This window comes from Mycteria americana, chromosome 1 (assembly GCF_035582795.1).
Source record: "Mycteria americana isolate JAX WOST 10 ecotype Jacksonville Zoo and Gardens chromosome 1, USCA_MyAme_1.0, whole genome shotgun sequence".
NCBI lineage: Eukaryota > Metazoa > Chordata > Aves > Ciconiiformes > Ciconiidae > Mycteria > Mycteria americana.
In genome coordinates, this window is record NC_134365.1 from 1,721,610 (window position 1) to 1,745,084 (window position 23,475).

General features: G+C 53.6%; 2 protein-coding genes across 4 annotated transcripts in view; both read right to left on the bottom strand.

The window, feature by feature from the left end:
* The window catches only part of UBE2H (ubiquitin conjugating enzyme E2 H), a 52,666-nt gene extending 41,592 nt beyond the window's left edge, over positions 1-11,074 (bottom strand). Inside the window, exon 1 of one of the 2 annotated variants that reach the window (XM_075512081.1) lies at positions 10,720-11,074. In XM_075512081.1, coding sequence (XP_075368196.1) covers positions 10,720-10,772 — 53 coding nt within the window. In that variant the 5' untranslated portion in view covers positions 10,773-11,074. The remainder of the gene's footprint in view (positions 1-10,719) is intronic. The other variant, XM_075511996.1, reaches the window with a different exon arrangement.
* A 2,587-nt stretch (positions 11,075-13,661) lies between these two features.
* On the bottom strand, positions 13,662-23,448 carry ZC3HC1 (zinc finger C3HC-type containing 1). 2 transcript variants are annotated; one of them, XM_075512372.1, is made up of 10 exons: positions 23,194-23,448; positions 21,763-21,874; positions 21,429-21,579; positions 19,263-19,346; positions 18,660-18,787; positions 17,014-17,171; positions 15,939-16,164; positions 15,254-15,460; positions 14,834-15,043; positions 13,662-14,120 (listed from the first exon to the last, which is right to left on the bottom strand). In XM_075512372.1, the coding sequence occupies exons 1-10, from the start codon at positions 23,268-23,270 to the stop codon at positions 14,052-14,054; spliced, it is 1,422 nt and encodes a 473-aa protein (XP_075368487.1). In that variant the 5' UTR covers positions 23,271-23,448; the 3' UTR covers positions 13,662-14,051. The 2 variants fall into 2 exon arrangements, with proteins under 2 accessions (XP_075368487.1, XP_075368384.1); XM_075512269.1 differs by having other exon boundaries at positions 23,059-23,415.
* Positions 23,449-23,475: the final 27 nt, after the last annotated feature.

Genomic DNA, 23,475 nt, shown 5'->3' on the forward strand with positions numbered 1-23,475 from the left:
ACAATGTTTTTTGTTTCATTTGGCAAGATGCAAGTCTCAATGTTATGCTGGGGAAATTTAAGCAGTGACCAATAATTAAAACAGGGTTCACAGTTTAAGTGACTTGCTGAAACCACGGGGGTATATTTCTTCAGTCTTGCACTTAACCACAACTAGTGTTTTGAGATCCACCCCCCCCGCCCCTCGCCCCAGCTGCTAGTGCTGTGGCTCTTCTCCTCGTGCAAAATGCACTGCTTTTGCCTTCTGCAAAGTTAGCAGAGCATGGCTATTTACTGGTGAAATCTCCTCCTCCTTGATCCAAACAAGGCAAGTATTTAAACTTACCTTTTCAGGGCAACCTTCTGGTCACACTGCCAACATCAAAGAAAAGAAAAGATGGCAGAAACCATGAAGTAATAAAAAAACCTGGATTATTACTAACTTATAACTTTCTCAGCAGTTGCAAGCAAGCCAGAAGCTGTTTAAATCCAAGACCTTGGAGCTTTGCACAAAACACACGAGTTCATTATGGCATCCACAATTTTTAAAAAAGCATGAAGCAGCACCAGCCGTAAGCTCACTTGCAGGGTGCAGTCGCTCCTACCAGCCACGACAAGGGTGAGTTAACACCTCCTCGCATACCTTCCCTTTCAAGGAACACAGACTCCGGTACTGAGTTACAAGGATCTGATTTCTGACATCTCAACTTTTCAACCAAGCGTTGTCGTCCCCAGTCTCTCAAAGCCACATTCTCCTCCTGGGATCTAAGCTTACCCCAATAACCATGCAGACATTCCTCCCCTAGGCCAGGAGTATTAAGTTACCTTCAATGCCAGGCCTGTTAAATAAAACGCCGATCATTTAGCTTCCTTATTTTCACTGCTTCCCTCATTTCACAACTGATACAGCGGCAGGTTGAAAGCCTTAAAAGAAAAAAAAAAAAAAAAGTAGGAGGTGGCCGGTAGCACAGTGGAGTAAGTCGGTATAACCATGCTGAGTCACATCACAGTTAGAGTTGACATTTCCAGGGTAAGTGCTTCACTCCTAGAAGGGCTGTTTCCTTATTTCAGCCTTGTTTACTTTACAATCCTGTCACACAAATTAGAGGATTACAAAGCAAGGCCATCACCAAAACTTTTGCGGAAATCAGTCCACGACACGTCATTCTTGTCCAAGCTAACTGGAACTGCCAGCGTCAAGCATGAAGTAGATACCTTCAAGAAGTATCACAACGCACCGCTTCGGAGGACTGCTCCTAAGTACCACTGACACGGACACATCTCTCACACAGAACATGAGCTCAGCATGAAAGCAGCCCAGTTATCGAGAGGTTTAAAACTTGCCTTGCTGCTACATGAAACCAGCGCTCTGCACGCATTCATATTCAGCTGTGTTGGCTTTGAAGAGTTGAGGGGGAAGGTCAGTGAGTTTGAATCAATGGTATTAGACGGAAGAAAAACATGACCGGTTTCATTTGCCTTCAGCAGAAAGGAGAGCGTAAGCAAGCATTAACTTCCACCAGCTTTGATTAAATGTATCACCAGGGGGAAACCTCTCCCCACCCTTGAAGAGAAAAAAAGAGGAAAGAAAGAAAGAAAAGAGGGGGGGAAAAAAAAAAAAAAAAAGAGGACTTTCCCCAAACAAAACAGCTTGAGAACAGCCAGGACATGAGGGCAAGTTTGGGATTGCATCCATCACCAATTCCATGCCATGTTCTCTTCCTTCAGGTTTCAAAAGCACCAGGTTCCTCTCAGTGCAGATCTGCCAAGGCTGATACTGGGTTTAAGAAAAGCCAACAGCCCCCCTCTCCAAATGCATTTAAAAACCAAACCTGGTTCTTTTCAAAATTAAAAAAAGATCTGGCTTCAAACCATTTACAGTTGACTGAGCAAGACTCAAAGGAGCAGCTTCATTTGCCCCTAAAACCAAGATGAGTTTTAACTCTTCAACCACGTCCACAATGATGACCAAAAACTAAACTACAGCTTCGCTGCACAGTTTTAAAATAGCATTTAGATCTAGAGACACCTTTAAGAACAAAATGATTTTCGAGCTCAGGTCAGACCTCACCAGACAACCTGGGTTTATGTTCTCATCCAGCTTTTCTGCTGCAAAAGAACGGGTGTCTCATCAGACGTTCGCCCCTGCCCTGACGCGTTGCTTCGCAGCTCCAGAGCATGCCTGGTCCTGCCACCGTCAAGACAAAACAAAGCAACACAGCCCACCAAGAAATGCCAAACTGCTTAAGTTAATAATTTATCAATCTTTTCAACTTCGCATCTATTAATCTATCATGCCGGAGGTTAATCAGGGACATGCTGGCCTGCTTTAGTACCACACACTGATTTTTACCTTTGTGAGGGGGTATGCTTGCGAACTGAGTAAGTACCTGATCCTGTCCTAAATCCTGTTAGGTTTTAGTCGAAATCTCAGCCTTTATGGACTGCCAGAGTCTCTCCAGTGCAAACATGCTTAAGCTTACCTTTAGATGTCATACCTTGCTCAGGGGCCGGGAGCAGGCGGACTGGACACTATTCATCCTCTCTCAATACCCTTCATTCATTATGCATACCACTACCTCATCCCCTCTTGTTACCTCCATTTGGATATAGTCTGTCCCAATACAGTCATTATAAAAGGTCCACAGACGACTGACTAGAAACAATCAGCTGTTACACGGAGAGTACCCAGGCAGTCGGGAAGGCAGCAATGATTTGCACATCTATAATTTACATGCTACGTCCCCCACCACCGCTCTCACAGGAGAGAACGCTCAAGGCCAGGTGAAAAGCCCACCGGAATTTGGAAATAATGCAAAATTTATCTAACAATCAACTGTCAGCTTTTAACCTCAACCTTTCACAGGGGATGAAAAATGCCTCCAGGGTTAAGCTCCCCTAAAGGGCAGCAACTGTCATAAATGCAGACTTTTCCTAACAAAAAATTTAACACAAATTTAAAACATTCATTTTTAAGGGAGTATCACCAAAAAAAAATTAAAGCCAGCTACAGCCAGATAGCTCAAAATGTTTCAGAATAATCCACCCAGACACTCTATTTGTACAATCTCAAAGCAAATATTTTATTCTTCTTTATTCTAGCATTTAGTCCAAGGAAAGCACGCACCAGCAAAATGCAATCATTTCTGGAAAGTAGCATTTGACCCTCTGAAAACAATCGAAAATGGCTATCCCTTCCTCACACCAACTCACTAATATCTGGAAGTCTACACTACCTCCTGCGCTTTCCTGTACATGGATCATGCAGGATATACAGGCATGCTCTGTAATTCACAGTTTAAAAGGGATTAGAGTCAACAGACCACCACCACCTCAGTTTAAAAACGATACACGCAGATCCACCCCTCTACCTGATTTGAAACACCTAATGCCAAGAAAATGGACTGTGAGTGATTTGGCTTCTCTTGGAAGGCTGAATCAATTTGCTCCAGGGAATAAGTCAAATGATTTAAGACTAGAGGACAGCTCTTGGAAGCTGCAACGGTAACAAAAAAAAAAAATAGTATCTTAGTCCTGAATCCAGTACCAGCCCCAGCTTGCAGAGAATCATTAATGGCTACACAAGCCCAAGAGGCGGTGAAATCACCTTTTTCCAAGAGACTAAATCCACCCTTGGTCTCAGACAGATCATTAGCAGAGAGGCTGAGGAACTGGAAGATGGAGACCAAAGATGAGGAGATAGCATTTAAAGGTGAGTGGTCATAAGGCCGAAGGGACTGAGCAGGGACAGGAGAGGGAAGAGCCTGGCAAAGACTAAGCAGAGATTGCCTTAGTGATGAGTAAGTGAGTGCTTGTACTTCTCTGCAATGGCTGACCAGTATTCAAAGTGTATCAGCGTCAAGGAACAAATAATTCTCAATATCCCACAAAGGTGGAAAAAAGGAATAAAAAACTGGGGGGGGCAGGAGGGGGTGGAAGCGAGAACCGCATGGTTCTGCCAGCAATAAAACTAACTCAGACCATTTCCCTGGGATGTGGTAGAAGATCCATCACACGGGGCGTTTTCTAACGGCGAGGGCAGTTCGTCCGCAAGCTCCCTGCTAGAATTGACAGGCACCAGCACACAGGCTGCATGACCTAGTAGAAACTAGAGATGGCAAGGTCGTATGATTCTTCAGTCACGCGAGCTCTATTTTGGTGAAGAAAAACAAAGAGCAATGCTCTATGTTCATTATTCCAGAAATACATGGACAAAATCCACAGGGAAATAGAGGGAGTGAAAGGAGGGAAGCTGAATGCACACAATAAGACACACAATGAAACGCTGAACTCCTATACGCACACCCACATCTATAATTCACATTCAATATTTTAAAAAGATGTTATTCAGCAATCTCTCATTTTTGCTGCCAGAATAATGTCCAGAACGGCAGGAGAGCAAAGCAGAAAATTCAGACACCTCTCCCTCAGCATCGCATCACCTCTAATTTAAGCAGACAGTAAAACGGATAGCTATTTGGCTGGGAATCCACTCCATACGGGAGCCTGTCGCTTTAACTGTAGGCACCTTCCTGCCTTAACAACAACCTGTTATGTGTTTATCCTGGTTATGACTCCGATTAAATCATAGTTTAAGAAGGGCACCAAGTACCAACAGGTGCCAAGAACATTAAGTTATACTGCAACCAGCAATCGCTCTACGCTGGGGCGGTTTCAGATGCACCCTTCCCTTCCTAACAGCCCAATTCCCGCTGCTTTACCTTGCTTGAAGAAAAAAAAAAACCTAAGAAAACAATCGGAGAGAAAAGTCTATCAGGACTCGTAATTAAAGCACTCCTTTGCTTTTGCGTGTAACAGGATAGAGGACAGGGAAGGGCACAGGGCTCCAAGAACGGGATCCTGCCCACGAAGCGAAAGCCTGTGCAGCGAGTTGCCCCTTTGGGAGGAGGGCAGGATTGCCAACCACCACCTCTGCCCTCAGGCAGCCCCCCGCTGTCCTCAGGCATCTCCCCCTCGCTGCCAGCATTCGCACAGAGGCAGCAAACCTGGAGCCTCCAAGGAGCGAGCTGCCACCACCTTCTCCCAGAGCAATCCAGCGGCAAGGTGCAAGCTCTGCACGCACCCAACCCTCCGAAGGAGGCACTCGACACCTTGCAGGATTTACTCCCTCAGCTTCCAGATCAACAGTCTGCTCAACCTGCTCCAGGTACAACAGGGTAAGCACAAGGTAAGACAGCTATTAAGCACATATTTGAAGGAGCGATTAACTGATGTTCTTCTAAAAACAAAGTAAGGAAACGCTCTGAAAGAGCGCACCTCTGTTTTCCATGAGCTCAAGAGAGGAAGGCAGCAGCACAACACAGGGCAGCTCCTCCTGCTTGCCACTCAGGTATCAACGAAGCAAGCATCCAGCAACCTCAAGACTTTGCTTACAAGCTTTTCCTAAGATTGTTCTTTACGTTTTTAAAAAAAGAACAGAATTTTAATGCCCGTGCACAGCGATAACCAGAAGCAGGACAAAACACAGGCTGTCCTTACATGAAGATTAAATGTAGTATTTCCCCGGCAAATGAAACAATGCAGAGCCTCATCAGGGGGCATCTTCTCCTTAATCCTACATATTAAGACTTTAACAGGGTTTGCAACATTCGCAGCCATGCTCGAAGCTAACGTTATTGGCTGCTGCTGCTAAGAAATGTTGAACACGTGGGAGTGCACTCAGCGAGATGCATCTCCAAAAGCTTGCCGGGATTGTAAGATAGTCGTGATGACACTTAAAAACAATCACCTACTACAAATCCAAGCCTGCCTAGATCACAGTATAGCTTCACTAGAAAAGACAGAAGAAATATCAAGCACGCCCTTCTAGACAGAGCAGCAGAAAGGAGAGCAGGGACACCATTTTACAAGGCAAGCCACTTGTTTTACTGAAATCCTGCGTGCGCCTTTTTTTTTTTTAAACTGTTACTACAAAGAAACAGCCTCCACAATTTGTTTAATCAGCATTTAGTAATCTAACGCCAGTTTAGTCTTAAGAACTGGGTACCATAAGCGTAATCCTGAAGACGACTGCCATACTATTCAGAATACCAAAATCACCGCTCCGAGTCTGAGGAATGAGACAGAGAAACAGTTAAAATTACCCAAATGCAGAGTGATACAAAGGCTTTATTTTTCTTATTTTAAATAGGTCCGGGATGTCAAGCTAGAACAGGCACTCTGCTCCAAGCCATCTTAACCGAATTCATATTCCACAGTTTCATCTCAATGACCATCGCAATTATATGATTAAGCAGGTGCACCATGCTTTCAGGTCTGTTCGACAAGCCCGAGCTTCAATAGCCTCCGCGATCAAACTGACAAGGCAACAATGGAAGAGTGAACTTACAGTTCCAGCCAAAAGCCCGTCCTTTCGGGGGGGAAAAAATCCAGCCGCCAGCAAAGACACCACATTCAGCTCTAAAAGCAGCAAGATGATACCCTTGAAAGCTGTCATTTAGGCAACAAAGATGATTTATTTCTTTTTTTTTTCCTCTAGTTGGTTTGGTTGTGGCAGAACGATACGTGGATTTAAAGTTCTCGTAACGGCAGGTAGCACTATACGTTCTGAGCCACGTTTAACCAGATTTTATTTGTACGCCAGAACCTGTGCCAGCATTTCTGACTGCTCTGGGGAAAGGGGGGGGGGGGGGCTCTCCCAGTTCTGAAATGGGGCCGTCTCCACATCTTTGTGCTTTTTGAAGTACCACCACACGACTACCCTCATCCCTGGAGACCTCATTAAAACGGAGCCCCAGAAGTAGAGCAGAAAGAAGTGTAGCGTGACATTTTAAAATTTACATTCTGACTTGTAAAAGTTTCCAGAAATGTCTTATCCTTAAAAAAAAAAAAAAAAAAAACAACAAACAAACAACAGCACACCACCAAACCCTACCAAAACAAGACATTCCAGCGCACATGCTCTTCCCCTGGGGACAGGCCAAACTGAACAAAGCCACGTGACCGTCCTATTGCTCAACGCGACTCTTGGAAGGTGTTCAAGTAGGATGATAAGTGCGGTGTAAGCCTATAATGAACATAAAAAGGAATTTATCCCAAATGTAAACTGTCCTACCCTTTGCCTCAGCCGATCTCAGTGGAGCAAACATGGGGAGTTTTGCAATTACAAAATACTCCGCAGGTAAACTAAGGAGCTTTGTACCTTTATTCTCCTTGACTCAGGACGAGCCTAAAATTAGAAGGGAGTGCAACGCTCCATGTATTGCACTCCCCAGTAGCTCTGATGCATGTTACAAACCTTCAGCTCTGTAAACTGGTCAGAACAGGGAGATTCAAATGAAGCTGAGCACTATTTATAATTCCTTTCATGCACAGAACAGGGTGACACTTCCCTTTTCCAGCCCTGATGCTTAAAAATAGAGCTTGGGGACTACAACCCAGCCAGAAGCATCTATCCACAAAAGGAGGAAAATAAATCAGCACAAAATAAACTCCCGTCCAAGGGGAGGCTGCGAACAGCTCGCCCTGGAGCTCCCGTGTTCCTCCCCGGCGCAGAACAATAAACCCCGGCTTGGAACCGCTGCAGCCGGTAGCAAACGGCCCCACGGTCTGGGGGGGCTGTGGGGTGCCGGGGTGCGTCCCCCCCGGGTGTAAACACGCTGACTGGGGCACCCCATCAGCTGCCGGCTCGCTCCGCCCCGGCCCCAGTTTCCGGGTAGTAACAGAGCAGCCAATCCGCAGAGTTGCGAGCTCTGCCCAAGGCCTCTTGCCTGCAAACACGGCTCCAAGGCCGGCAGCTCGCCCCAAAGCTGGGGGGAACCAGGGATGGGATCCCCGCTTCCGGCACCCTGCAGTCCCTGGGGTGGGGGCATCTGGGCTGGGGGCTTCCTGGAAAGGCCTGGCCTTGAGCTCGAGTGCTTCCCGGCAGGCCCTCGGGACATCCCCACGCTTCCAGGCTGCCGGTGAGTGGGTGCGGAGGTGTTTTGGGGAGGCACGGAGGCTCCCTGCAAAGCCATGCTGGCAGGTGGGGTGCAGGCAGTGCCCCTCACTCTGTGGGGTACACAGGTCACGTAGAAAACTTCAGCAAGCGTGGTGGGGGGCAGCAGCCCCCCAAGAGGGCAGGAAGGCAGCGTGGCTCCCCGCTACAGGCCCTTCCCCAGCATTGGCACAACGTTGCGAGCGCGATCAGACGAGAAACAATGAGTGACTCAGAGTTTCAGCACATAATCGTCCAGGCGATTATTAAACATCAGTTCAACACATTAACGCGCACACACAGAGCTCTGCCCCCCCCCTCCAGCTCCAGAGAGCCGAGCAACCTCTCCCCTTCCCTGCTCACAAAGAGGCATCCACAAAAGGACACGGACGTGTTAGGATTGAAAATAGGAATAATAAAAAGACCCCACTCGGCTCCTAAACCTGTCAGAGCAGGAGAAGGCAGCGGTGTTATTCACTCTGGCCATCACCCCCTCCCTACTCAAAAAGGTAGCCCTTGGCAGGCCATAAATCCATGCCATTATTCTCCATCAGAGACACGAAAAGGGGCTGAAAAGGGAAACTGTAATGAAAATGGCAGCAAAAGACGGGGGGGGGGGGGGAGGGGGGGGGGAACACAACACAACAACAAAACCCTCGAGCCAGCCTTCAAGTACATTCCTTCAGATGAGCCCTCTCTCCTTTGCTCACCACCAAGACCCCTCCTCGCTCCCACATCTTAAACCAGACCCTTATTTCAGATCAGCTTCCAGAGAGGAAGATTCCCCAGCGAAGCGTCTCGGGAGCCTGGGCCTAGCGAGCTGCGCTCACCCCGGGCAGGCAAGGCAAGCCAGGCAGACAAACAAAAAAGGCTGGGGAGGGAGGAGTGGTGAGGAGAGTCATCTGACACATCCAACTTCCTAAGTTTGTTGTCCGCAGGAGACCGACCGCTCTAACCCTCACCCCTCAAAACACCAGGAAGGCTGCGCCGACAATAACAAGAGCTTCGCTTTTGGAAAAGCCTTGGGTTTCTTTTGTCAGGGGGGAGAAAGAGAGCGGAGCGGAAACTACCCAGCATCGGGAGGAATGCCAGATATTCAGGGCTTTCTACCTACCACCGCACAGCCCGGCCGCCGCTAGAAATACAGAGCGAGCAAAGCCACTTCAGAAAAACCTTCTCTTTGTCTCCCAAAAATGCTGTGATCGCTGGAGATGCTGGCTACAAATCGAACAAAAAGGGGGAGGAAAAAAAAAAAAGAGAGGGGGAGGGGAAAGGAGAGCAGCAGCGGATCAGGTTGGGCCTCGGCCCCTCTCCGGCCCAGACCTCTTTCCAGACTATCCCTAAGGAAGATTTTTTTTTTTCCCCCTCCCCACACTAAACAGCTGAAATTCCCGACCCTCCTCCCGGTGCGATGAAGCATCGATCGCAATTGGCATTCGGCAGAATATGACATGTGTGTAACTTTAAACCCCCGGATAAAAATAGCTCCGATTCAAGCATGATCGGTAGTCATTTCCTATTTGCTTAAAAACAAGGTGAAAAAATATACGAAGAGCAGCTTTGTAGAGAGAAACGCGCAGGCTGAACGTCAAACAGAAGTTTCCTTCGATAAGCCACCCTCACGCCACAAACAGGAGCGGTGCTGCTCCTCCTTCCCCCCCCTCCCCCCCCCCCCCAAAAAAAAACACAAAATCCAAGTAAGTTTGTTTATCTCTCTCTGGAAACTAAATCAGACCCATTTCTCGACCCCAAGTTAGAGCCACCAGACCCAAGTTCTGCTGAGGGAGGTCAGGCACGTTCAGTCAACAGAGCCAAAAACCATTTCAGCCACTCTTGTCATTTCTACCCCCTCTCGGCACACACCGCCACCTTGTAAACAAAAACTATTAATAAAACAATCCCAGAACCAAATTCCCAATGATATTTTTCAACGCCACCCACACTCCAGACAGAGAGAAAAAAAGGATTAGCCACCCTGTAAAGGGCCAAGAATAAAAATAAGGAGGAAAAAATATAAACAGATCTATCACGGAAGGGGGGGGGGGGGAATAAAAATAATAAAGCCTAACCTAACCTGGAGTGTTACATAAATGGGACCTCTTGCAAGATGGGCTGTGGGCCCTGGCCCCGCTGCCCGGAGCCCTTCGCCCACCCCATCACCCAGCCACGGGTCTGCGGTGAGCCAGTCCTCATGGGAGCCCCCCGCTGCCCCCCAAAAAATTAAATCCCTAAGCCAGCACCAGAAGCTTCGTGAACGGCAGGCTGAAATCAAGGAGTAAATAATAATAAACACCACAAAAGCCTTTCTTTGGGCTGTGGCTGCTGGAGCTGCTCTCCCCTTCCTCACCCTCCCCCGGCGGCTGGGCCGCAGGCCAGGACAGGCAAGGGGGGGTGCCGGGCACCCAGGCTGGGGGGGCCTTCACCAAGGGGGGGGGAGGGGAACCTGCAGGGACACCCCCAGGGCACCCTGGCTGGTGGCTGTCAAGCCACGGAAGGGGATAAGCCCCCCCCCCCCCCCCAAAACGGGGGGGAGGGAGAGGGGGGGTGTTAGGCCTCACCCCGGTAAAGGGGAGCCCTCACCCCATGGTGGGGGGGAAGGCCAGCCCCCAGCTCTGGAGAGAGGCCTAGGCCTGGCCTCAGAAAGGGGCGCTGCCGCCGCCCAGGGAAATGGGGGGAGCGGCACCGGAGGGGGGGTCCCCGGTGCCCCCCGCCGCGGTGCAGGCCCGGCCGAGGAGGCGGGCTCGCCCCCCGGGGCTGCCGCCGTAGGGGGGGGTGGGGGGGTTAGAAGGGGTGCGGGAAGGATACAGCTTGACCACGTCGGTGTCCATCCGCCTCTTGCCCGGGCTGGGGGAGGACATGGTGGCCGCGGCCGCCCCCGGTGCTCCGGGCGGGCTGTCAGCGCCGCCGCCGCCGCCGTGGACCGGGGACGCCCGGCACCGAGGGGAGCGGGGGGGCGCCGGGCTCCGAGCCGCTGGGACCCCCCCCGCCGCCGCTGTCGTTTCCGCCGCTGTCGCTTCCGCCGCTGTCGTCGCCGCCGCCGCCGCCCTCCTCCTGTGGTGCCGCCGGTGCCGCCGCCCGGGCCCCCCCCGCGCCGCCTCGCGCTCCCTCAGCCGCGAGCCCCGCTCCGGTCGCCTCTGCTGGAGCCTCTCTCTGGACCCCTGACGTCACCCGCAGTGACCTCACCGCCCCGCACCGTCGCTATTGGTTGCGCCGGCAACGCCGCGTCGGCCCCACCCGCCCCGCGGCACGCCGGGAGTTGTAGTGTGTGTAGGAGGGAAGCGTTGGAGGGGCCGCGGGTTCGAGACCCCCGCCGGGGTCCCAGCGCAGGAGTCACCGCCCGGCAGGACGCCAGGGCGGGGTGGCCAGTGTCACCCGGGGAAAGCCACCATTACCTCCAAACCTCCCCCCTTGGATTACAAACCGGGCACGTGGCAGATGGCCAGGCCTCGCAGCACGAGTCACCGGGCCGGCTTTCCTGTGTGACACCGGCAAAGCATTTCCCGGTGCCTCAGTTTACCCAACCGGACGGGGTGGGGGAGGCACCTGCCAGCGCCCCGGAGGTGACAAGAGGGCACATGACGATGGTGCTACTGGGTGTCTCTCAAGCCGGCGGGGCTCTGACATGACAACTCCACGCCCGGGGCGGACATCCCGCATTCCTGACCCCAGCATCACCCCTAAATTTGCCTTAATGCTTCCTCCCCGCGGAGGGAGGAGATGCAGCTGAAGAACCCCAAAAAGTCCAAGAAAAGGGGGAACCTCACCCCACAAGTGTGTGTGGGGGGGGTGATTTCCTCCATTTAATGCCCCTCCAGCCCCCAGTCTGGCTGGGGCAGGAGGTAACGCACCCGAGCGGGGTCGGATCCACACCCCAGGTGAGCTATGCTGGAGAGGAATTTGGGGAGACAAAGGGAAACGGGGTTATATTTGAGCAGAACAGTGGGAGAGGTTGGGGTAGAGGGTCCCCCATTTCCCCAGCCCTCGATGCTCCCTGACCAGTTCCAGGCAACTGGGAGAAACGGAGGGGAATATCAGGATATTCCCTTTATTTCTTTAAATCCTTGTATTTCTGTAATACCATAGTTTTGCAATGGGGATAATTTCAGGGTAACGGGGACTACAATAGCACCCTGTCCCTTTCGGGATGCCTTAAGACCACTCTTGCAGCACCCAGACCCTTTCCAGGGGTGCGCAGCGGTTTTGGGGGCCCTCTGAACCCTCCCTGTGTCTGAAAAAAGAGGTGCATGGGGGGGGGGGGAAGCTGACTTTGCCCACCACAGCATGTGGACCCCACCCCATGGGTGCACCCCATGGTTTGTGGGGCGATTCCCTGACCGTGGTGGGGATGGACAGGCAAAGCAGCAAAGGGGAGGGCAAGGGGGGGCGTCAGAAGCCATGGGGAATGGGGGAGATAAGGGGAATATGAGGAGCTGGGGGAAAACCATTGGAAAAGGGGGAGTCCTGGGGAGCAGGGGAGCTACAGGGACCCATAGCAAGCTCTGGGGAGCTATGAGTGGGGGGAGCTATGGGGGATGAAGGGAGCTAGGGGAAACCATGGGGGGGCTGTTGGGGACAAGGGGAGCTGTGGGTGCAGGCAGCTGGGGAAGGGGCTCTTCCATGCCCCCGGCAGAGCCCAGCCAATGCCCAGCCCATCCTCACCCCTCTGGGGCTGGGGGTACCCAGGGTGTGTGTGTGGGGGTGACACCCCCCCATCTCCACCCCAACTCCCAGCCCAGCATGGCCATGGGGTGAAGCAGCTCCTCGTTAAAGCGACGTAATTAGGACCCTCTTAGGAAAGGAAGATGACTCACTCCAACTCAAGCCCTGCTGCTCCTCAGGGGGCTTCCTGCCAGCACCCACCCAAGGAGGCAGCAGGTAAACGGTGTCTCCTAGAAGAAGCCCCTGGGTGGGCAGGTGCACCCACAAGTTTTAGGGTTCAGGGAGAGCAGGGGTCAGCCCTGACCAAGGCAGGCACTGCCTTCCGAGGCACAGGGTGGCCAGAAAATGCCCCAAAGGGGATGGGGCAAAATGAGGTGCAGAAGAAACCCCAGAGCTGGGGCTGGGGAAACCGAGGCAGGGGCTCCTCCTCCAAAAAGGGTTCCTTTGCTCAAAAAAAAAAAGAAAAAAAGGGAATGACATTTCCTTGTGCCTTCACTCACACCCATGTGGCCGTGGCAGACCTGGGGTGAGGAGGTCGACCAGTGCCCAAGTTGCCTGTGGAGTCTGAGCCCTCCCCAAAGCCCCTTCCCCGACATCTTGAGGATGAAGATGACAGATCAGCGTCTCCCTTCTTGCCACCTTCTTCCCCTTCCACAGAGACCAGTCCCTCCTCAGCACCCAGCTTCATGGCCCCGAGCCATGGGAAGCCCTAACCCATCTCTTTCAGGGTTTTGGCTGCGTCCCAGCCTCCTCTGCACTCCAGGCCAGGTGATTTATCACCCTGGGAAGGCTATCAGCCCCCAACTAAATCTGCTTCGGGCAGCTGATTGCTGGGGCAGATGCTGGCAGGCACTGGGGTACGAGGCTGGGGACATCTCTGTGTGTACAGGGGCTGAGGCCGTGGCAAAGAGCCCACCTGAGGCAGGGGAGACAGTGAAACAAGGAGTGGGAAAGAGGAGAGGGAGGCAGCCGGACACTGATCCCACAAAGAGGAGCATCACGAGGGATATGGGAGCCATGTGCTAGGTCCAGAGCTCACCCTGCCCTGGGAAGAAGCACTGCACCAGCAGTAAGAAAAAAAAAAACCCCAAAGTGAAATGTTTATTCCCAGCTGGCATCACTTCCCTGCACCACTGGTGGTGGGTCACAGCTGAACAAGATGGTCACCCTCGTGAGGTGACCACGTCTCCTCATTCACCCCGTACGCCCGTGGCACGTCCTGGCTCCGGAGGGGACTGTGAAGCCCTCGGGGCCAAGGGCTACAGCAGCAATTTGTGGAGGCAGGGGGCTTCAAGGAAGTCAGTCAGGAAGGGGGGGGTCCCAGCAGCCGCTGGGGGCTGTGTTTGGCACGGAGCCTCCTCAGCATCCCCTCCCTGGGGCACGGAGCCGCAGGAGCGACTGCAAAGTGGATCTCTGCTGGACCGATGTGATGCCCCATGCCGCCAGCCAGGCAGCAGATCCCAGAGACAGCGGCTCGATCAGGAGGAATTCATGCTCTCCCACTGCCGGAAAATGCGGAACACCTTGCAGGACTTCACCGAGAGACTCTGCGAGAGAGAGGAGCAAAGCAACAACCAGAGGTTAAGGCACCACAACAGGACCTGCAACCGCCACCGACCTGTCTCCAAAGCATGCGAGGAGAAACAGCAGCAAAAAAACCCCATCTGAAATATCCTAATTGGGTGCCAGGACATCAATTTACTCTTCTTCGTTAGCCCAATTTACCAGAAACCAGAGGGGAGAGCCAGCAGGAGGAATCCAAGAGGATAATGGGTGACAGCAGCAGGTACTAGCTGCTCCACAGCCATTTGGGGAGGGGGGCTGTGGCCTCAGCTCTGCTCCCCTGGCTCGGCAAACCCACCGGTCCAACAGCCTGGGGCTGGCGGCTGCAGGAGCCAGTGGTCAGGATGTCTGTAGAGAGGGTTGGGAGCTCTCTATCGGGACATGAAAAGAAACTGGATCTTGGGCAGCGCTGAGCTGCTCGGGAAAGGCTGTTATTTATAGCAGCCCTTGAGCAGATCTGCACACAACACATCATTGTAACGGACGAGACCCAGCCGAGAGGCTGTCAGCACAGCCGGAGGGGAAGCTGAGACTCTGCAGACACATGCTTGGTCCTTGCCACCCAGCTGGGTTTGCATTTAGCCCAAATGAAGCCCATCTACCCCAAACTCTGCCTAAAGACTTTCAGCCCTGGACAAGGCTGGAGCAAGCAGTGTTTGAGCACTTGGTTTCAGGGCTGGGGATCCCACAGGCTCACCACAGGCTCTGTCTCAGGCACTCTGTCGCGCTTTCTGGTGGCGAGGAGCGTGTTCAGTACCACTCGCCAGCCCGGCTCTGCCTTCGCAGGCTCCTTCTCCGTCTGGGTTGCGGTATCCTCCAGGGCTTCCCCTCCCTCCACTGCATTGACCCAGGGACACCAGTCGCGATGCTGTGAGCTGGGGTCAAAGAAGCTCCTCAAAGAAGTGTCCTGGGTTGGGGAGGAGATGACAGTGAAGGAGGACAGTGACAGCGTGGTTTAAAACAGACTCCAACGACATGATAAAACCCTCTCCATGCCTAAACACCAGCCCAGTGCTGCACTACAGGGACAACACTGGTCCCTGGATCAGGAGCACCCTGCCCAGACCCCTCTCCTCCCCACCCAGGCTCTTCCTGTGCCTGCACCCGGGTCACTCACCGAACTGCTGGAAGAGCAGAGCCGTGCCCGCTTGGCTTTGCGGAGAGGACTGGACGGCACCTCCACGTTGTCCCCCTGCCCCATGCTGCGGGTGATGGGGCGGCTCCTCAAAGTGGGGCTGGCCACCTCCAACTCACCCCGGTCCATGGGGATGGGAGAGTCCCAACCCTGCGGGCGAGAAATGGCCGGGGACGGGCTCTTCTCGTGCTGCCAGTGGAGAAAGAACAAGGAATTAATAGAGCTCCTCTGGTCACCAGCATGTCCTCTGCCTGAAGTGGACAGGGGGGCCCTGCCCAGCTCAAACAAGAGAAAACAAAAACCTTCTCAGCCATCCTGGCAGGAGTCATGCCACCTTCCCTTCACACCAGGAGCATCTTAGATGGGTCTAGTTGGACATGGGTGAAGGCAGCCCCTGATTGGGAGCACCCCGAGTTAGATAAGCCCCAGTATCCTGGCTGAAAAGGACCTACAGGAGGGCTGAGGGAGGGGAGGACAGAGCTGCAAGAGCAGCGGGAAAGGCAGCAGCAACCCACTTCTGTTGGATGTTGCCCATGGCTGAAGACACGGCACCAAAACGAGCCTCTTCCAAGGCAGCAGACACCTAAACTACATCAGTCTTGACTCCTGTGTGCCCCTGTATCACCCAAACAACCCGAGCTCACGGTCCGGCTGAGCTGGGCCATACCTGCTCGGAGCCTGGAGGGAGAGTGTCTTGGCTCCGCGTAAGCATCCTGCGTGGAGAAGTGGGCACGAGCAGGAAGCGCTCAGCAGGTGCCGGAGGTGTGCTGCTCGGGCTGCAGGAGTCCAGCTCCAGCCCCGCAGACTCCAGCTGGTGAAAGCCCCACAGTCCCACCTTCCTCATGCAGCGGGAGCAGGTGATCACCGAGAGGTGCACGGAGCCAGACGCAGTGCTGTGGGGACAGAGCCAAGTCACAAGAGGTCAGGGATGAGCCTGGGCCCTTCCCCAAAAATCGCAGCTTTCAGAACAGATGTGCTGTGCTTTTGGCACAGCACAGGAACGGTCTCAGTCGCAGGTTTCTGAGCCAGCACATTTCAAGACACCAGTACCCCTGGGCTGAGGCACAAACTTACTGGTTTTGTAGCCCCGTGTGCTAAGAAGTAAAACATTAAAGTCCATTAAAACCCATCTATAGCATTGATTTAAACTGGCTTGGTTAAATTTTGGCTTGCCATGAAGCAGGAGCACACTTTATGGCATATCAGCTGAGAGGGTCCCCATCCTCAGCTCCTGAACTGGCCAGCCACAGCAGCAGCTCTGCTCTTCCCCACTGTAAGCCCTTTTCCAGCCCGCACTGTAAGAGATCGCTTCACCTTCAGCGAGCTGCCTCAGGCACAAACAGCGTGGCTGTTCTGCTCACAGCACACGCTTTGGGAAGCCGCAAACCTTCAGGTCACGAACCTTCCCTCCCTTCCCGCAGGCCTGACGAGCAATGAAAGCGTTACTGAGGATGACATTTCAGGGATTGACTTCAACATCTAAATCAGCAACGAGCCAGGCAACCGACACTCAGTTGTTTCAGACTCTTTGCCGTCTGAAGGAGACGTCTATTTTAGATTTGCACTGGGGTTTCTGGAAGTCTGTCAATTTTAATGGCTAGAGATAATAATAAAATAGTAAAATACTGGATACTGAACATTTCACAGGAGGGACATCCGCATTCCTCCAGCCTCTGCCAGGTTTCACCAGCAACCACCAAGTGCGGCAGACACTTCAGTATCAGTCCTACACCACTACCCACCTACAAGTCCAGCCACACAAAGCCAGGATGCAGGCAGGAACGTGCACTTGCAGGATTTCCGTGGCAAACTTCATCGGTGGTTTCTCTCCCTCCGTTTTGTGGTCTAGTTCCTCCCCGATCAGCTGGAGGAGCAGACTGATCTTCTCCTCTGTCAGGGACTGCGGGGCAGAGAAAGGTGGCAGAGCTGGCAGTCAGAGGCAGTCTGATAAAATACACTGCTTCTGCTCACAAACCACGTCCTACATGGAGAAAAATCCCTTTTTCACTCCCCGAAAGGGCTGGGTGCATGAGCTAGCACCCCCAGCACCTCTACTCTGGTTAACAAGCAAAAGCCACACAGAGTGATGGCTTCCTCCTGCTTTGTGCCCGTCTGACTCTCCCTGTTGTGTGGACTCTGTTCAAGCACCACTTGCTCCCCCGAGCATGCGTGGGGACAGTAGAGCAGGTCGCAGCTCCGCCGCTCACAGCAAGCACGAGCCCGAACAGCCCCCGTCTCTCCCTCCAATCCCAGGGAGCCAGCAGGGACTGTGTTTGCCTGTGCTCAGGCAAACCGCGAACGCTTCTGGGGCCATTGCTGAGACACGGGGAGAAAAGAGAGTCCCCGAAGGCTGTCAGCCAGGCTCCAGACCTTGCTGCTAGTGGGACAGCTGGGGAGTTAGATGCAATATGTCCGTTGGCTTTATGCTGTCTCTTCTCGGGGGGCTCTGATGGGTTTCCTAGCTCAGCCAGCCCACAGTGGCAACCATAAAACACCTCTGCGATTTCTGCTGAATGGATGAAAAGTTCCCCAGTTCCCACACGGCTTCTCGCTGCCGAGTGCCATCTGTTTCCCGGCGAGTGAGTGCCCAACAAGCCAGACTTGGCTGGAGTAGAGCACGGCCTGGCCAGGTCCCTACGAGGAGGCAATTCCACACTTGCTCCTGGCTGCGGCTACACTCCAGCCTCTTGTGCCGTAGCTCCCGCTCTTCCCTCCTGCCTGCTGAGCCTCCTCACACAGCTGCCTCGCACGAGAGCCCCCCTGTACCACACTCCCTGTGCTCCCTCACCTGTATGGGCCTCTGCCTACACCTCTGCTCCGGGGCAGCCTCTGGCTCCCCAAATTCCCGATCCCACCTAGAGCAATGACTGCCTCCAGTGGGATCCCAGCCACTTGCTAGAGGAACAACCTGTAGGCTGCGTAACAAACAGGGGTGGGAGCTGCCAGGGAGAGCTCACGAAGGAGTCTGTGGGACCCCAAATCACTTCTGCCGGGCACCAGAGAGCACCACGCACGTCAGGAAAGGTGCAGAGTGGGAACCGGCTGCTACAGCCCACTTCCCACCAACGACATCGTGGTGACATGAGCCAGCTGTGCCTGCGTTGGTCGAGGGCTTGCACGGCAGATGAGCCTTTCCAAACTCCCTTTTACATGCTTCCAGAAACACCAGGTGAAACCACCACCTGGGGAACGTCCGAGGAGAAAGCCAAGGCGATGCCAGACCACTCACACATGCAGGCAGGGCTGAGCTTTGCCTGCTTGGCAAGCTGGAGTCTCCGGTTTGAATCTCACAACTGTTTCGGTCAGGGTTCGCACAGCACAGGCAAACCTGTGACATTGTCACTGGGGACTTGAACTCCCCTGATCTCAGGGGCACCCGGGAACTCACCATGTTTTTCATGTCTTCTGGTCTGAGGGAGGGCAGCTGCAGCTCCAGCTGACACAGACTCTGAAAGCGGTCCAGGAAGTCCTGGAGAAGGGCTCTGGGCTCATCCACCAGCAACACAGCAAAGCGATCTGGTGAAAGCAAACGTGGGAGGCCTGAGCTGTGCCACCAGCCTTCCCACCCCCTCCTTATCCCACAGGGTAAGAGAGAAGATGAGACCAACCAAGTTCTCCCCATAATGGTCTCCTGGCTTTTAAAAGAAAAGCTGAGCACCGTCTTTTTCCTTTGCAACCACTCTTCCTCGTGCGGCACAGCTTTGAAGATGAGATCTATCAGCCTTTGAGCGTCCCATGTCATCCAGCCTCCCCTGTCCCCTCCCAGTTACAATCTGAAGAGCATTTTAACTGCCCTGGAGGAATGCAAAAGTTAAGGGAGGTTGGGTACAGCCTGGCCTGGGGTTCAAGATCCGGGCCTCCAGCCATGGCTCAGTTGTTTATTCGCTGAGGCTGCTCACAGGCATTGCTCTGCCACTGCGTATTTCAACGTCCCCACAGGGTAAAAAAAGAGGACTATGATCCCGGGCACGTGCACTAGCCAGACACCAACCTGGGCAGGGGCTGTCCGGCCAGAAGCAGAACTTCTCGTGAGCAGTGCACAAGGCCTTCTTCAGCTCCATGCAGCGCTCCTTATCTGCAAGGCAAAGCTCACTTTTTCTCCCCTGCAGAGCCACCTCCTCGGGGAATGGTTAGGAAAACCAAACCAGGAGTGGAAGGCACCAGGCTACGAGGGCTTCTCTGCTCCTCCTGTTCGGCATGGCTTGGGTGATGGATGCCACCTGAGGCTGTAGCTTGCAGAGCCTGAAGCTCTCACCTCAGACTCATCTCCCTCCCCACCAAAAGGAGCTGCCGCACCTCCAGCCTCCCTGCAGGCAACCACGGAGCGGCGGTTCCTGCGGCAGTGAAGGTAGGCTGGCTCAAGGGGTTATCTCCACAACAGCAAGCGTAACCAGAGAGTTTCCTTCCTGCAGCCAAAATCACCTCCTATTCCCAGCCACAGCGACCATGGAGCAGGGGAGCCTGCCCTGCTGCACAGCAGACACGCAGCTCAAACCAACCATGGGCACAGGGACCGCCTGCACTTGCCAGTTTTACCTCCTGGGCTGCTGCCAGTCCCTAGCTAACTCGCCTGACCCCTCCACCCCAGCTGTAGGAGCCAAATCACAGCCATGTCTGGAAATCAAGCTTCCCAAAAAAAAGATTTCATACTTAATTTAACTCATTCACACCTTTCAGAACCAAATTATTTATTTTTCAATTTGTTTTTCAAGCCCTTCTTCCAACCTCCAATTATTTTAGATTTTCCTAAGCCAGTGCAATTACCAACAGAATAATTAGGCCAAGATTTATTTTAAAAAGATAGTCTGAACAAACAGCGGACGTCAATATTAAGAGTGACCCAAAAGGAAATGGTCATGCAGCTCCTCATTACACATGACCCACACTGCATTTGTCAGACATCAGGGCTGCACTCTCCGCTACCTTCCAGATAACAAGAACAGGGACTTGCAGTCAAGAAAATTAAGAAGTGGAGATGACACTTATTTGTGGTGGGGTAATAAACGTCTTTCTGCAGAGGACAGATGCAGGTAAAGGAAAGTAAAGGTCTGGGCAGGTGATAAAGTACAGGCCATCGCTATCCTGTGGCTCACAAGCAACACTCACGCCGTGGGGCTGAGCACACCATGGAGCCTGGCGTTCCTGCCACACTCTTAGCCCCACATTGTCCAACGTGGGAGAGACAGGAGCCGTTACTGCTCCCTGCCTGCGCCTCACAGCATCAGGAGTGGCCGATGCTCTGCAGGCAGGGGAAGGAAACTGGTGTTGGGCCTGGGCAAGGAGCTTGGCAAGGGGGAACTTTACTGCTGGTAGTCCAAATAGTTTAAAGAGGGCAGTGAAGGAGTTTATTAATTAAATTACATAATGTGACCACCTGAACTGGCTTGACTTGGTGACCAGCAGCCACCAACAGCCCATATGAGAAAAATTTAATGGAGGATCAGGGCGGCAGACCGAGCAGTCGGGAAATTTAAAAAAGGATATTAAGGTACTTGAATGCATCCCAAGGAGGGCAACAAAGCTGGTGAAAGGGCTGAAGGAGTGTCCTGTGAGGAGCAGCTGAGGACTCTGGGTTTGTCTAATTTGGAGATGAGGCTGAGGGGTGACCTCATTGCTCTCTACAGCTTCCCAAAGAGTGGAAGTGGAGAGGGAGGTGCTGATCTCTTCTCCCTGAGATCCAGGGACAGGACACGTAGGAATGGTTCAAAGCTGCATCAGGGGAGGTTCAGACTTGATATCAGGAAGCATTTCTTTACCAAGAGGGTGGTCACACACTGGAACAGGCTTCCTAGAGAGGTGGTCGATGCCCCAAGCCTGTCAGCATTTAAAAGGCATTTGGACAAGGTCCTTAATAATATGATTTAATGTTTGGTCAGCCCTGAAGTGGTCAGGCAGTTGGACTAGATGATCATTGTAGGTCCCTTCCAACTGGAACTATTCTATTCTAACCCATCTCTGACAACAGAAGCAGGAAGAGTTACCATGTTCTCACAAACTAATGGAAATTTATTCAACTTGCACTTTATTTTCAGAAACATCAAACACCCAGCACCTCCCAGGACAAGACTATGGAAGTCATTTATGCACATGAGGAGGCACATACACCCCCAAACCCTACAGCCCAGTCCCTGTACCCGCTGGACGCCGGCATACATACATTTGTTGAAGTCAAACGTGAGCTGCAGGCTCACGCAGAGGAAGGCCTGGCAGCTGGAGCACTTCAGCATGTCGCACTCCACGTTGGTCCAGCCATACTTCGCGCAAACCAGGGGAGACAGCTCATGGGGTTTGCCCGCCCACTTCAGCGGGTGCTCACGTTAAGGATAAAACCCAATAAATTACGGGTTGACCAGGCAAAGCTTTAGCCAGGGTTTATTTAGCCAAAGAAGAAGAAAAGCTTCCAAGAAGATGGAGCCTGTGGGGAAGCCACGGGGAGAGTGACAGTAAAGCAGGGTGGGGGACGGCTGGAAGCTCAGTGTCAGAAAGGATATGGTGAATGTTTCTACTCTGCTGAAATAGGCTTCCTTGCTGGCGGACTCCAAGGAGAGAGCATCCATTTGAGAAGATCCATTAGCCGATTCCGACCAGTCAGACCTGTCCTTCCTAAAAGGAACAGCAAGTCAGCAAGTGAAGCATCTGCGCTGTCCTGGAAAGGTTTCATTAATAAACAATGCACAGACCACTTTCTAACCTTTCATCCTTCAGGCATACCCTTACAAGAACCCTTTCCCCAGAGCTCCTAAGCCCTGACTTTTAATTACTTTACTAATAAACCAATTAAAAAATATAATGCAAGAAGCAAAGGTGCGCATTAAATATTTCACGATGACCGACAGCAGCGGCAGATGGGGATTTGATGTGACAAGCAAGAGACAGGAGCTCGTTTTCTGAGCCCGGCGAAACCAGATTGACGATCACGGCACTTCTCTGAAGTCAGGGACACATCTGAGCTCCCAGCACCTGGAAGGCCGACTCCTGGCACCAGCATCTGCGCCCAGAATGCCGCGAGTGCTGCCCTTCAGCCTCTCCCCAACACCCTTTGCCAGCCAAAATTTGGGGATGGTTGGGTCAAGGGTGTACTGTGTCTCTGAGGGCAATCATGGTTGCTTGGCTTTAGCCAGACACCCTCAAAGCTCAGCCACCCAGTGCATCCCAGACTCCCCAACGCCCACCAGTAACTCCTGTGACTCTCAGTGTCCCCCCCGGGGTGTGACCCCCCACTTTTCTGGTCAGAGCCCCGGTAAATGGCCAGTTCAGCTCGCTCAGGCTGCGGGGACGCCAGAACTTTACAGGTCACTTACCTGCCCCCGCCCCCCCAGTGCCCCCCAGCACTGCCTCCCAGTGCCTCCCACTGCCCACTACTGCCTCCCAGCGTCCCAGTACCTCCCAGTTTCTGCTACTGCCTCCCTGTGCCTCTTAGGTCCTCCAGTACTCCAAGTCCCACCAGTACGACCTCCCACTGCCCCTTAGTGCCACCAGCACCGCCTCCCAGCACCCCCAATTTCCAGTGCCCCCCCCCCGTGCTTCCCAGTCCCCCCCAGCACACCCCAGCACCCTCTTTTCCCCCATAATAACTCCCAAAACCTACCAGTGCTCTCCAGCACCCCCCAACATCTCCTGTCGTCTCCCAGGGCGCCTCAGCGTCTCCCAGTGCTCCCCAATAACTCCCAGCGCGCCCCAATAGCTTCGGGGTCTCCTCAACACCCTCCCCCCGCCCCCCCGGTGCCACACGACCGGGCCACCCGCCTCAGGCCCGGCGCCAGCGGGGTCCCGCCGCTCCCCCTCACCCGTCGGGACCGGCGCCCTCAGGGGAGATGCCACCATCGATGAGGTCGCGGATCTGCTGGGGGGTGACGGCGGGCGGCCTCCCCCGGGCTCCTCCCGCCGCCCCGGCGCTGGGCGCCGCCATCTTGGTCCCTCACCCCGTCACGGCCCGGGGAGGGCGGGCGGGAAACGTGACCGCACAGGACCGTTCCGGCCCCGCCGTGGGGCTGCTCATGACCCCACGCAACTCCCGCACGGCCCCCTCGTCCGCACGGAGGGTTAGCGGTGCGCTGCCGCCTCCACTGCGGGGCCCCGCGTCCCTCCGTGGGCCCCCCACACCCCGGGCGCTGCACGCTCCCACTTTCGGCGCTCTACTGCTCCAGCCTGCCCCCGAGGCGACGCGCAGGCGCCACGATCGATTGCTCAGCCCTCACAACAAC